The 13,491-nt window shown below is 38.2% G+C and overlaps 1 protein-coding gene across 2 annotated transcripts in view; it reads right to left on the reverse strand.

The window, feature by feature from the left end:
- ctnna2 (catenin (cadherin-associated protein), alpha 2) overlaps nt 1-13,491 on the reverse strand; it is a 383,489-nt gene that overhangs the window by 301,581 nt on the left and 68,417 nt on the right. For both annotated transcript variants that reach the window (XM_030412821.1, XM_030412835.1), the window contains exons 3-6: nt 12,133-12,328; nt 7,786-7,952; nt 6,640-6,759; nt 4,326-4,592 (exon numbers count right to left, since the gene is read on the reverse strand). In XM_030412821.1, the coding sequence (XP_030268681.1) occupies nt 4,326-4,592; nt 6,640-6,759; nt 7,786-7,952; nt 12,133-12,328 (750 nt within the window). The remainder of the gene's footprint in view (nt 1-4,325; nt 4,593-6,639; nt 6,760-7,785; nt 7,953-12,132; nt 12,329-13,491) is intronic.

The raw sequence follows: 13,491 nt of genomic DNA on the forward strand, positions 1-13,491 counted from the left end.
AAAAGCCACACTGTTTTACATAAAAACAGAGTTGATGTGATTACTATAGGCCACGGCCTCATGCAGAGTAACAGGGTAGAAGATTACGAGAAAACTAAAATGTTGTTCTTCTCAAAGCGTCTGAGCCTTCAGCACTAGATAGCTTTAAGTTATTCATTTAATGTGTTTGTGTCTATGTTTTACCCTACTGGTGTGACATGTGGCCCCACAGTAGCAGCATTAAGACAAAATAGAAGCTGGTTGCAATTCTGCAACATTACCACAAGAGGTCACTCACATGCCATAAATTAGCAACCTTCACTGCAACAGAGCATTGTGGTTTGTAATCACATGCTAAACAGCAAAAGAACTGGGAAAGATACATATGGTCAAAGAAGAAAAAAAAACATGTAGCGTCTAGGAAGTGTTAAAGTATGCTGCTCTGATTATAGTTAAATCAATATCACCAAGCTTATGTTGAGAAATCTGCATACATCATGGTAAAATAAACTCAAACTGCAGGTTAAGGTATCACATCTTTTAAAATTGTATACAAGCGTCATTTGTTTTTCTTTTTGTTCCTCTATAAGTGTGTTTATCAGCATTACATACAGTACATGTGACATTATTTACCTTAAACCAAATCAAAGGGATGGTTACTTTACACATAATTTGTGAGTATGATCATCTTTTTATAAAACTTTACCAGTTTGTATGTGTGCATTATTTAACCTGTATCAAAACAGTCATGCCGTTGCACTCCTAAAGAAATCATAAACAAAAAGACTTTAATGAGAAACTCCTCTGCTGTCTGTGATTGCAGATGCAATCAGACCACTCACTGCGGCTGATCTTGTATGATTAAGAGATTAACTACCTTCGTCTCACATAAGAGTCTGCACATTATGTCTTACTTTACAATTTTCTTCCTTTGAAGGTGATGGCATCCATAATTACAGTACTTGGTAATTTATGTAATCAAACACAACATTGTAACTGAAGTGATAGCGTTTACTCATTAAATGTAATTGTGATCTCCAAAACCACAACAGTGTGGATATATAAATGTGGGTGAGATTGCACAACTCTTTCCCCTACTTGCTGAAATTATTAAGCTCCTGTGATATTATTATTAGTATACATAGTAGAGCTAGATTATACTTCTTTCTTCTGTTTCTTCCTCTGCATTTCTCTGATGCATTTTACAGGTAGCAAAGAAGATTTTGCTGCAGTTCATTAACACTGGCACTATACAACTTTATGCAAGGTTTTCAAGAGCTAACATGAGTTTTAGATGTACTTTGAAGGCATATGTGGACATGTTCGTTAACATGAGAGCAAAACAAGCTTGATTATATAAGTATATAATCAAAACAGTTACAGATTTTGCAGACAGATCCGGACCAGATGGTTTAGAGGAACATGAAACTATAGTATTGGTCCCAGTGAGTAACAGGGGCAGTTGCAGTGTGTAGCCCAGGGGTACTCAAATACAAATCTTAAAGGGCCATAAAGATTTTTTTCAATGACTCAAAGAAGTGCTGTGCGATATGGACAAAATTTTATATCTTGATATAGCTAATTTTATATCCCGATAACGATATATATCCCGATATAGTATTTTTTCTTAGATGTATATATATATATATATATATATATATATATATATATATATATATATATATGTATATATATACATACATATGTATATGTATATATATATATATATGTGTATATGTGTGTGTGTGTTTGTGTGTTTATATATATATGTGTGTGTGTGTGTGTGTGTGTGTGTGTATATATATACACAAACACACATATATACACATATATATAGCAAAAACAACAACAAAAATAACAACAAAAGCAAAACAACAACAACAATACAAACTGAAATAAAATGTCATTTCCATTTTGACAAATTAAATTGGTTGAATAAAACAACGTTTCTAAGTCTCTCAGTGAGCACTCTGTTGCTTTTTTGTTGTTGTGTCATAGATGTGAAAAGAATCCTACTTGAAGCTTGATATGACGATTTCAGTGCATTTATTTTTTGTTGTTCTTACCTCTGAACTTTTAGGAAATGTCTCCTCAAATTCCTATGCTTAGTCTCTTAATGCCATTTCAAATTGTCTATAGTCTCCAGGCATATTAAGCACATGGGTCTTGTGCTGGTTGGAGGGAGAATGAATGCACATTTTTCAGTCCATTCTTCTTCGAATTGCCAATTTTCACTGTCCACTTTTCTTTAAGCAGTGAACTTGGAACATACCATTTTCGTGCAATTTAGAGGCTCCTACAGCCGGCAAAATGTCAATAGCAAACTGCTCCAAAACGAAAGTGAAAATTGTGCTTGCAGCAGTGAGTGACCCAGCTGCCTGTGTATCGTTGGCATGGAGACAAGTCCCGGTATACGCGTGCAGACTCAACAAAAACACATGGTGAAGGATTAATAGTTCGGGGGCCACACATAGGCGGCCAGCTGGTGTAGCCCGTTTTGATTTAGTGTGAAAACTCAAATGCAACTAGCACAATAATCTATCTAGAAGCAATTTTTCAACACATAAACAGTTGAAATGGACAACTGATATGATGAGAAAATATTAAGATCACAAACAATTGTAACAACAAACGGTAAGACTGCCTCTGCTGCTGCTGCTGGATGAGAAGGGTTGTACACACAGCTGTGATTTCCCTGATCACCGACCGAATATATCCTGTGGCTGTTCCTTACTTGAACTCTAATGCACATTGTACTTATAGTAGTAGAGAAGGCATTAACCGGCAAGCACTTTAAAAGTAGACTGCATAAACAACCTACTGTATATATATTCTGTCTGTTTGAATGCATACATGTGACAGTTTTTACTGTCCTTATTTCATATATTTTTTCTACTTATCCGCAAGGGTTCTTTTGTTTGTCTTTAAGAGCTGCGCTGAGGTAAATTTCTATCAACTGTGCTGCCATGGCAATGAAGTATGAGATTGGATGGATAGTGCACTCTACTTCAAATCATAAAGGTGCAGTGGGTATGCTTTTAATGTTACGACAAAGCATTTTTACTTTGGGGCTATACAAAAGGATTTGTTAATCATAAAGTTTGCAGTGTGTTCTCCATGGCTGTGGTCTTTTATAGAGCATGCACTGCACTAAACGAATCACCGTTGGCAATTTCATGAAAATCATACCTGTAAATAGTGGACAATTTAGCTGTTTGTTAGAAGCTTTATCTTATAACGAGAAGGGGAAAATGATCCTGTCCTGAAAATTCTGCAATATTTCTTATATCGCTGACATAATCTATACATTATACAAACATTATCAGGGAGAAGCTGACTGTTGATTGACCTGATGTAATGCTGCTGTTGAAGAAAGAAATTATGTGCATCATTTATTCAAAATTTCTCTAAATATGTCATTTAATGTGTATTATGTAAGTGTATATGCAAGTACAGTCTGGGTGCCATCAGTCATGACACAAGCTCAGGGGAGAATTACACCAGATAAAATCTAAAATATAATTGCTTTAGATTTAAAAAGTACTACCTTAACTAAAAACTAGTTCTTATGCATGCTTGTATGCATGTGGGTAAAAAAGTCAGCTTGAAATCCTGAACCAATAGTTCACCAACAATGTTAAACCACTAGATGGCAGCAGCTAATCATGTTTGCAGATGAAGCTTTGGGCACAGATGAGTTCAGCTTGTTTTGTTTGTGTAGATTAAGGCTACACATCAAAGTGTAGAGAAAGTGAGGAAAGTTACGGTTGACTGAATAAGAAGGGAATAAAATACCACTCGAAGCACCATACATATATAGCTCAGTGAGTGTGTGAGAGATATAAAGTATCACATAAATATGTTGTGTCTTGACATTGAAAATTAATGTTTATTCAGATATCAAATGTGGCAGTGTGAAAGAATATGTAGATACAGTAACAATGAATGTACAAGTACTATGTAGTATTTCTAATAAATGGTTTCAGAGACATAACTTCAATGATGTGTGTGTCTTTGTTTATGTCAGAGAAGGATATGACAGAAGCAGAACAAGCCATAGCAGATACAAGTCCTGAAAATGTCAGATCATATTGTTGCACCTATCGTAAAACAAGCTACGCTCTCCCCACTGTTATGTGCTGTACTTTGTTAATAAATATAATAAGGTTCCCCTGCAGTACATGTGTCAAAAACAGTTACTGCATTCAGGGACATTCGTCTCTGAGCTTTGAGACGTGTTCATTAGAATCGCCTTGAAGAGGTCAATGATATGCGCTCTCGGCTGAGATATATCAGAGTCTGACTATAGAAAGTAGAAAGTAGAAAAGAATGTTTTGCCGACTTACATCGAATTCATTGAGGGCAGCAGCCAGCTCTCCAATGCCAGCATGGCCATGTTTCTCATCAGTGGGCGAGGTGGCCTGAGCAGCACTGGAAATGCCTCCTATGGCCTCCTGGACCTGCTTGAACACATAATCTCTGTTGGCACGTGTGGCAGCCACATCTGGGTGGCGCAGGAAGGCCTGTGAGGCCGTGTACAGCATGGTGGCATTTTTCTTAAGGGCCCCACGTGCAGCTGCCATCTCATCTCGACACTGGGGGTCTTTCAATTCCTGAGAGGGTGAAGAACATTCTCAAGTAAGTTCTTATGACCATCATCAGAAAAATCATACACAATATATGTTACGAGAAATCAGTGCATCTCTCAAAATGTTCCATGTTGGAACAAAACGCAAAAAAGACATCTGAATTTAATGGCATCATAATCTCACAATGGAGCAGAAAAGAGCACAAACTGATAACGGTCCAAAAGATTTCATGTAAAAACATTAGCTGATGTTTCATCTGATAAGTTAGTACTGATCCAAACACACAAAGTTAGGGCAGCGTCAGCAGATCGCAAACCATGGAAGCCGAATAGAATTCAGTTCAGTGTCTTGCTCTGGGACCTTTGAGCAGGCTGGATGTTTGCCAGCATGACACTTGTAGGAAAAAATCTTGTAAGAGCTTTTTGTCACACCAGGGGAGATGCTTGAAAAACACTTTCATGTGTTATCCTTCTCTCAAACATCCACTGATGTGAATATTTAGCAGATTTTCAGTAATATTAAAAAGTCATTTCAAATGTTGCTGAAAAAGGAAATTCTAGCAAACATTACTTCAACTAAAATAGATTATAAACAATCATTTTCAGTAGTCTTTATGTTTCATAAGAATCTTACGAAGTACAAGTATTTATTAACTACCAGCTATATTAAATTATCAATATATATATATGAAATACACCACTCATAACGTCTTGTTAATGTCATCATGTCTATTTTGAATGTGTTGGAATTGTCAGTGCAGTATAGAGCAACAACCATCAGTACAGAAACTGACTGAAAATAGGTTCATTTCCTGTTAAATTAACCAAATTTTCCCTACAGGGAAATGTTGCATCTTGTTCAATTGCTCCATAATGGCAGTGTCTGTGTGTCCCAGTGGCCTTAACCACTTAATGAACGGCCCCGTTTTAAGGTTCTTTCTCCAAAACGACATACCGAAATTAAAAGCATGACAGCTTCCACATAGTTTGAGACTCAGGGATGTGCTTGGTACCATTGGAAAGGTAACACCCTCAAGTTTTTTGAGACATACTGACACAGAGTTACAGAGGTTTTCGTCCAATTCAAATGTCAATAAACTGACTAAGATATAAGGGTTCAGGTATGTCTATGGACACAGTAGACACAATTAGGCCATAGCCACAGGTCTCAGCTTGCTACACTCAAAATTTGAAGTCAAAAGATAAAAAAAAAAATGTGTTCACAATTTTTCTTTTCTTTTCCCCTTTACCTAGAAACATAATCTTGGTCTCAAATGAAAGCTAAGACCCTGGGGTTTCTTGCTGGTTCGACACTAGCTAGTTTTGGGTAAAATGACATGGATATTCCCATTCTATGGACTCTTGGCGAACTATGAAAAAAGAATTGTGGCATGACATTGTAGCTGTGGAAAAAGGGAACACTCCGAAGGTATGTAGGCATTCTTGCTTCTTGCGGTCGAGGGCTCTTTCTAATGTTGTGTCATGGTGAGTTTAGAAGGCTATTACATGGTCTGGAAATAACTTTTTTGGGCTTAAAATAATCGCGACAGTCTCAGCTTTCCAACAGTGAGTATATACTGTTAAGATCCGATGCTTAAAACTATAAGCAAAAAAACTATTCATTTTTACGAAGGGTGTTCCTTTAGTGAAGGGTGTTCCTATGTAGGAACGGTGTTCCTTAAGTGGTTCAAGAGACTATGCAAATTATGCAAAGCAGATACAACTGCATTTCATTATAGCCTTGGTCAATATTTTGTCAATGAAGCCGCCACTCTCTGCAAGTCGGATTTTAGATACATGATGTTTTCATAACACTTGCTTCTCCGGTAGACTTTGAATTTGAGCCACTAGTGATCTCATATGAACATATTTTAAACCATTATTCAGCTCTGCACTCACAACTTACAAACAAAGCTAACAAAATCACAGACAGGGAAAGCCAGAATGTAGACACTTTAAGGTGCTGTCTCTCTCAAGGGAACACCTTGTGCCTGAATGTGACACACAAATCAGGAGCGGTTTGCTTTTTTGTGTGAAAGACAGAGCAGAGGAGACAGGGGGCTTCCTCTTACCTGCTGTCTCCGGGCTGCCACATAGTTAAGCTTCACCATCTCCTTCCCAAACTCCTTGAAGCGATTGGCCAGGTCCTGCTCATTGGTTGCATTCTTTACTCCCTCCAGGGCCTCCTCCACCTGTCACACAGACAAAGATTTGACTGGATTTTGTTGTGCAGAGAAATACATAAAAGCAAAAATATACATTTATTTTTGGTGGAAATATATCTATTTTTATTCCTGCATAATTGCAACCAGGTTTAAAAAAGACAATAACCATTTAATTGTGCTTTTTTCAGTGGGTCTCATTTCAGCAAGCTCCATCCCTGCTGTGCGTACAATCTGATTCCGAACTCTTTTATATCCCTAATGAAAGCGACGCACAATGGAATGGAAATGAGAGAAGAGAGAGAGATATAACTTTTAAGTGGCCTTTGATGGCAGGGCTTATACTGGCTTGAGTTAAGCCCCTCTGTGGGCCTCAAGAATGAAGCTTGAAAAAAGGACTCTGAATGTGTGTGTATGTTTGTGAGAGAGTGTGAGCGAATGAAGGTGCATGCAGGCCTGAGTTTGTTTCAGATTATACAAAATGCATATCATTCTTTCTAACATCATGTATTAACGTCTCCCTCAAAACACTGTGCCATTGTCAAAGTAAAGGAACAAGAAACCTGTGTTGTTCAGATGACTCTACAGTGGGAAGAGTATGTGTTTTTATTCACATCCGGGCACAATGCTATGATTTTAATACAGTACAATCTGATGTGTGTTCCCAGGATACTCCATACCTCATCTATATGCTAATGTGTGCAGAGGTTGTGAGAAAAGCATATATTGCTTCTGTGGACTACACACAGCAGCAGGAACATCTGACCACATCTTTAAGTACACTGCATATACAAGTCTTGTTTATACACTCAATACTACCACTTGCAAAAAGATTTCAGGAGTCATTTCAAAACATGTTGGGTATGTTAACATGAGTATCTGAAGAGTTCCAGCTCGCACTTCTGACTGCAATTCTAACACAACATAACTAACGAGCTGGCATGGCTTCATAACTCTGTAAGGTCAGAGGGCCATATCAACCGGCAAAAACACTGCTGAATGCTGTTGAAGAAGTACATTTCTTTTGGCAGAATATAATGTGATGATCGCACGTACAATTTTAAGGTGGGAGAGCAGCCTCATGACGTCAGCCATGTCAGCGAGGATGAGCAGGCGGGTGACAGCAGAGAGCAGGGCGCGGGCAGCCCTCACCATGGTGCCACGTTTCACAGAGGAGCAGGGGTCATCGGCAAACTCTGACGAAGCAATACGCATCGTCTCTCCTGCAATAGCAAAGGAAGAAAGACTGTAAGCTGGAGAGTGACATGATTCGTTTGACTTTAGAGTGGACAGTATATTACTATCTGTGTATGTGTGTTTGAGTGTCCATACTGTATGCACCAATTCTTTTTTATGAATAGAACAGTTGCAGGCAGGAAATTGGCAGGAAAACACAAAGAAACGTGGAAGAAAGTAAATGTGACACCTCTATTTATGTTAGACTATTATATATTGTTTAAGTTTATTGCAAAAATATCATGATCAAGTACATTATACTCTTTAACAGTTCTAATGTTAAAGCATATGAAATACTTGTTTTTTATATTTTTGAACATATGGTGTCTTCTATTTTTCCGGTTGAAGCTAAAGTGAGCTAATGTTGGGGATCAAATACACTGAGATGACTGATTGTTCCTTGAAATTGTGTGTGCACTGTGACACATATGTCACCCATTTGGGATCTCTACTAACTTCCCTCATCAGAGCTCATAAAACGTTTGTGTTTGTTCAGAAATAGTTGGCAAAGAACTTAACCTGAAGGAAGCCCCAGTATGCTCAAACCCACACAACTTCTGAGATTTAAGCAGCCTTTCAGAATAATGATGACGGCTGAGCTGTTTCCCTCCATAATGTGCTGCAAAGTGGTTTCGTTATGACCTCCCTTCACCCCCTTCACCTCAGGTCAAGTAACATTCTAGAAAGCATTAATTCTGCTATGTCTCTGAGCAGAACTCATCCCTCACAGCCTTAACACACTGCATACAAATGTTAAGTTATTGTTTTAATACATGTGTATCTTCATTTTAATCAGCAACACTGCCTTTATTCAGTGTTTATTGACAACTTAAAAAGTATATTAGGCTTATATCCAACAAAGCATTAGCGATAAAACAGGCTGTTTTCTAAATAAAGGTACAAGAGTTCCAACTGGGTCAGTAGCAAAGAAGCAGCAGGTCAACACAGTGCCAGCTCTTTTTGCATGAATTAAAGAATACTGAGAAAATAAAGCTCTTTGTTTATCTCACATACCTACCCAGCCTGGTTATGAGAGTTCAAATGTATTTCTAAAGGCAACCTAACTGGGCAACATCCCATGCTTGGTTACCAGGGCTGGTGGACTGAAAACATCACATGGGATGTGCACAGCCCAGGAGAAGACCGCTCATCGCAGAACATCATTGGTACCCATCTACCTCGCTCAGTAATAATGATAATAAAATTATCTATCTTGTACAATAATGTAAGGTGTATAAACTGCCCTGACACATTCTAACATACATATGCACAAACTGAAAAGGAAACACACACAAAGGCAAACAAGATAATGAATGCATATACACACTGTTGCTGGTAGTGTCATAAGTCTGTCTGGCCCATTGATGAGCCAGTGAAGAGTGACAGTACAAAGGGCCTGATTACTGAACCCCTCTGTGGTCTGAAATTAGCATTTATAATTTAATCATGACAAGATAAAGGGGTTTGGGATGATGAGGTCACAATGACAGAGGTCTGATGAGGTGATGACAGATTTAAGGCTGTTAAACAATTTACATTGACCTTAAATAGCATGCTGATGCCATTGGGCTGGTGATACATCTTGCTGCTGCTTAACATATTGTAAAAATGAGATAAGATGTGTTTCTCTATTCAGCAGACTCTAAAAGAATATATCTGGTCTTATAAGTCCTTCATGTAAAACAGTTTTACCTGATAACCTCACAGGTAATTATATCCAACCTAGCAAAAAAGTGGAGTGTAAAGTGAGAATGAAGAGGGTGCAGCCCACTTCTGTGCTGAAGAGCTTTGGAGCTCCGCCAAGTTCTCATAATGGCAATAAAAGTTTGGCAGATGTGGAGTGTTAACTTTCATCTGCTATTCTAGTGTCCTGGGACAGACAAGTTTTATACAAGGCCTTAATTCTTGCCATCAAAAGAATTAGAAAGGTCAAGAAATTTTTGCTTTTGCTGCAACCATTGGTCAAATAATCGATAAGTCCATTGAAAGAAAATTATTTGCCAAAAATGTTGATAGTCAATTAATAATTTAAGTATTTTTTCAAGCAAAAATGTCATTGCTGGTTCCAGTTTCTTAAATGTGATGATTTGCGACTTTTCATTGTAATTTCTGATAGTAAATGACGGAGTTTGGGTTTTGGAATGTAAGCTAGTTCAATGAAGCAATGTGAAGATGTCCCTTTTTGACATATTATATGGACGATTAATCAGTAAATCACTAAAATAATCAGCTGATGAATCTTGATGTAAATAGTTGCAGCCCACTTTGAACATTAACACAGATGCAAATGTGTGCTACAGTAGTTCAAACCATGCCCTAAAGTAAAAATAAATGTTTTTTAACACAGCCTTTCTTCGGTTATGGCTCACATGCCAAACAAGCAAAGAAGATTGATCTTGTCCTTCCTGATGTCAGCTGCATTGATGACCTGTGTGGCAACAGTCTATTTCATGCCTCAAAAGAGCTGTGTGCCAACGCAGTCGAGTCACTGTTCAACAGCACCGGCAGCCAAGTGGAGCTGACAGTGCAGGATGAGGAATACGGCTACAACACAACATACTGTGTGCCGAGCTCCATTTGCTCTTTCTGCTGATGTAGTTATTGAACAGGGAATCCAATTCCATCCTAGGGACAAACATTTGATTCACGTAAAGGCTCAGTGACTTGCACTCACACAGAGAGGAAACTTTGGAAAATGTGACATTGCCCCAAACGCTCCCAAAATGCTTGAGCATGATTTGTTGAGTTGCAGTCATGCAGAAGCTTAGTGGTAGGAGACATTTGAAATTTCCAAATTGTTGCTAATGAGAATGGGCATCTATAATGCCTTAAAATTCAGCAAGGATCCCCACCATCACAGACAGTCGAAGCTTTAACGATGCATGACTTTAGGGTAAACAACTCCAACATTAGGCTCATTACATTCATGAGGCTGCATGCTTCAAGTAAAGCCTAAATCTAATGGGTACTAATCTGTTATGTATAATAGATTTGCCTTGCCACACTTAACTCTAAAACTAAATCTAAAGTTGTGTAAAGGTCTGACTTGTTCAGACATCTGGCCCACGTCATACATTTTCTCCAAACAGTCCAGTTGTTATATCATTTACTCTCCCTCAGCAGCCTTCAACACATCAAAGAAAAGGTTTCCCCTACAGTATCTAGTAAATCATGTTCTGCTAGAATGATGTTGAGAACAGATCAAAGCAACAATATCTGTAATACCTGTATATGTTCAGTATATGGTCCAAACTGGTATTTACATGATTCAGAAAGCTGTATTAACATCTCAACATGACACATTTATCAACATCTCATTCACACCTTATACATGAATGTACCATGTCACACTTTTACATCGTACATTTTTCTTGTCAAACAATTAATAGAAACTTCTCACATTAGTTCCTATAACTGGACTGTTTAAGTGTGTGTTTGTCTGCCCAATAGGGCTATGTATTCTGGGGTCCATTCTCCATAGTGTGTCTGCTGTACTGTAATAACAGTGTCTGCACATTTTACTGACAACCTGACCTGAAAATTGCAAGCCTTAAACTTTAGAAAATTGTGGAATGGATGCAATTGAAGTAAATAAGAATGCTTCAAGAAGACATAAACTCGATTTCTTTAATTCATGTGTCACATGGAAATGTTCATTATCCGCCACTTTCCTAATTACCTTAGCCAAGAAGGTTGTGTTGTCACCCATGTCCATTTGTTGGTTGGTTAGATTTTTTACCACTCTCTTATACATTGGGAGAGGGCAATTGACAGTTCAGTTAATTTCTCTGAGAATTATAAATTAATCATGATGGAAAAAAAATCAGGTGTGCTTAAGTGGCTGGTATCAATAAGCCAGTCTAATTTGATGCAGATCCTAAATCAGCCCTTAACTGTCGGATGGCGCTCTAGAAAGTTTAGAAAACAACCCAAAGTCATTTACCATGGTTTACTTTAGAAATTATGTGTCCGTTAGTGTTCTATGAAGGAGAATAATAAAATATATATAATAATTAAATGATAATATTGCTGAGGGAGAGGAGGAATTACTGTCTGGAGTTGAATGACAAGGATATTGCAAGGTGACAGCGTGGGTATAAAGCCACGCAAATATATCACACAACTAATGTGATTGTAAACGTGAATATGAACATTCAACAAGCTCACCTTGTTTACGAACATCCTCCACAGCAGCAATGAGCTCCTCCTTGAGGTCCTGGCTGTCTTTGGCAATCTGCTCCCCCTTTTCCAGAAAGTTCTGGGTAGCCTGTTCCACAGATACTGCCAGGACATGGGCCTTCTTGGAGCGCCCCTTCTTCTTACTGGATGGCCCTTTGTTGCTGGTGTTCACCAGGGTAGTTACCTAAGAAGGAGGAAAGGTAATTACAGTCGGTTGAATACCATACAGTATGTCAAATAAGGGTGAAAAATGATAGCTTGCTCTTGGTGCTGGTGTTGGATGGTGTTGTATAACAATTTTTTTTAAAATGCTCCAAATCTATAACTGGTTGCATGCTTTGCTAATGTCAGCAACTGACAGTGAATCGACAAATCATTATTGTGAGATATCATAAGATAAATATGATATCTTTGTAATACTGACAGATGCAATGAGCTGTCTCTAGCTGTTACCCAGCAAAGATCAATTTTAACCAATATCCTACTTTCATTCCTTTTTTTGGTAGATGTACATTCCATTAGAATGATGGGAGAATATTCTGTCCTAGTTTTGGAATGAAAAGTGAAACAACCTTAGAAAAACCCTTTTAACTACAGTGACAAATAGCCATGTCTTTATCCATAATGTGGGCTTCCACAACTGTAATGAGGCAATTCATTCTGAATGCTATCACAGCTACAGAAACATGCACAATTGTACATAGCATTAATCAGGTACATTGCCTCATCTTAGACAGGACCCACTGAAAATACTTAGCCCTCAGCTTCAGTAGGCGTCAGTGCTGGAAACTACAGCCAGTACATCAGTGACTGAAATGAACCTTAGGCAACAATTTCCTTGATCTCAGTTCTTTCGGAGAGGCAACACTGCACAGAATCAATGGGATGATGTGTTACTGAACCCAACAGAATGAACTTGAGGTCTAACTGGGAAAAGTCAGCATTTTGCCAAAGTATATTTTGTCAGAAAGTGTATTGCGATATTTCCATTAGAAAGCTTCTAGTACTGTAAAGAAGCAATACTGTATTGGACTATATAGCCATTGATTTCTCCCTACAGCAGACAGTCAGTCAAGAAGATGAAATGCAGAGAGATATGTTCAGAGATCATTTTCTCTTAAGCTTACATACATCTGACTTCATTTTTGCAACCAGTGGAGTCACCTCCTGCCAGGCATTAGAAAGGACGTGGATCTCAGCTGCTTTTACACTGGCTTCTATGGTTGGTTCATGTTATTGCATGTGTAGATGAAGTGGCATTGTTCAAGGGCCACAAAAATAAAGAGCCTGTTTCAGACGAGCACTTTGCCTTAAAGAAGTTACAAAATCAAGAGGAACAAGCATCCT

The sequence above is a fragment of the Sparus aurata genome, chromosome 1 (assembly GCF_900880675.1).
Source record: "Sparus aurata chromosome 1, fSpaAur1.1, whole genome shotgun sequence".
Classification (NCBI taxonomy): Eukaryota; Metazoa; Chordata; class Actinopteri; order Spariformes; family Sparidae; genus Sparus; species Sparus aurata.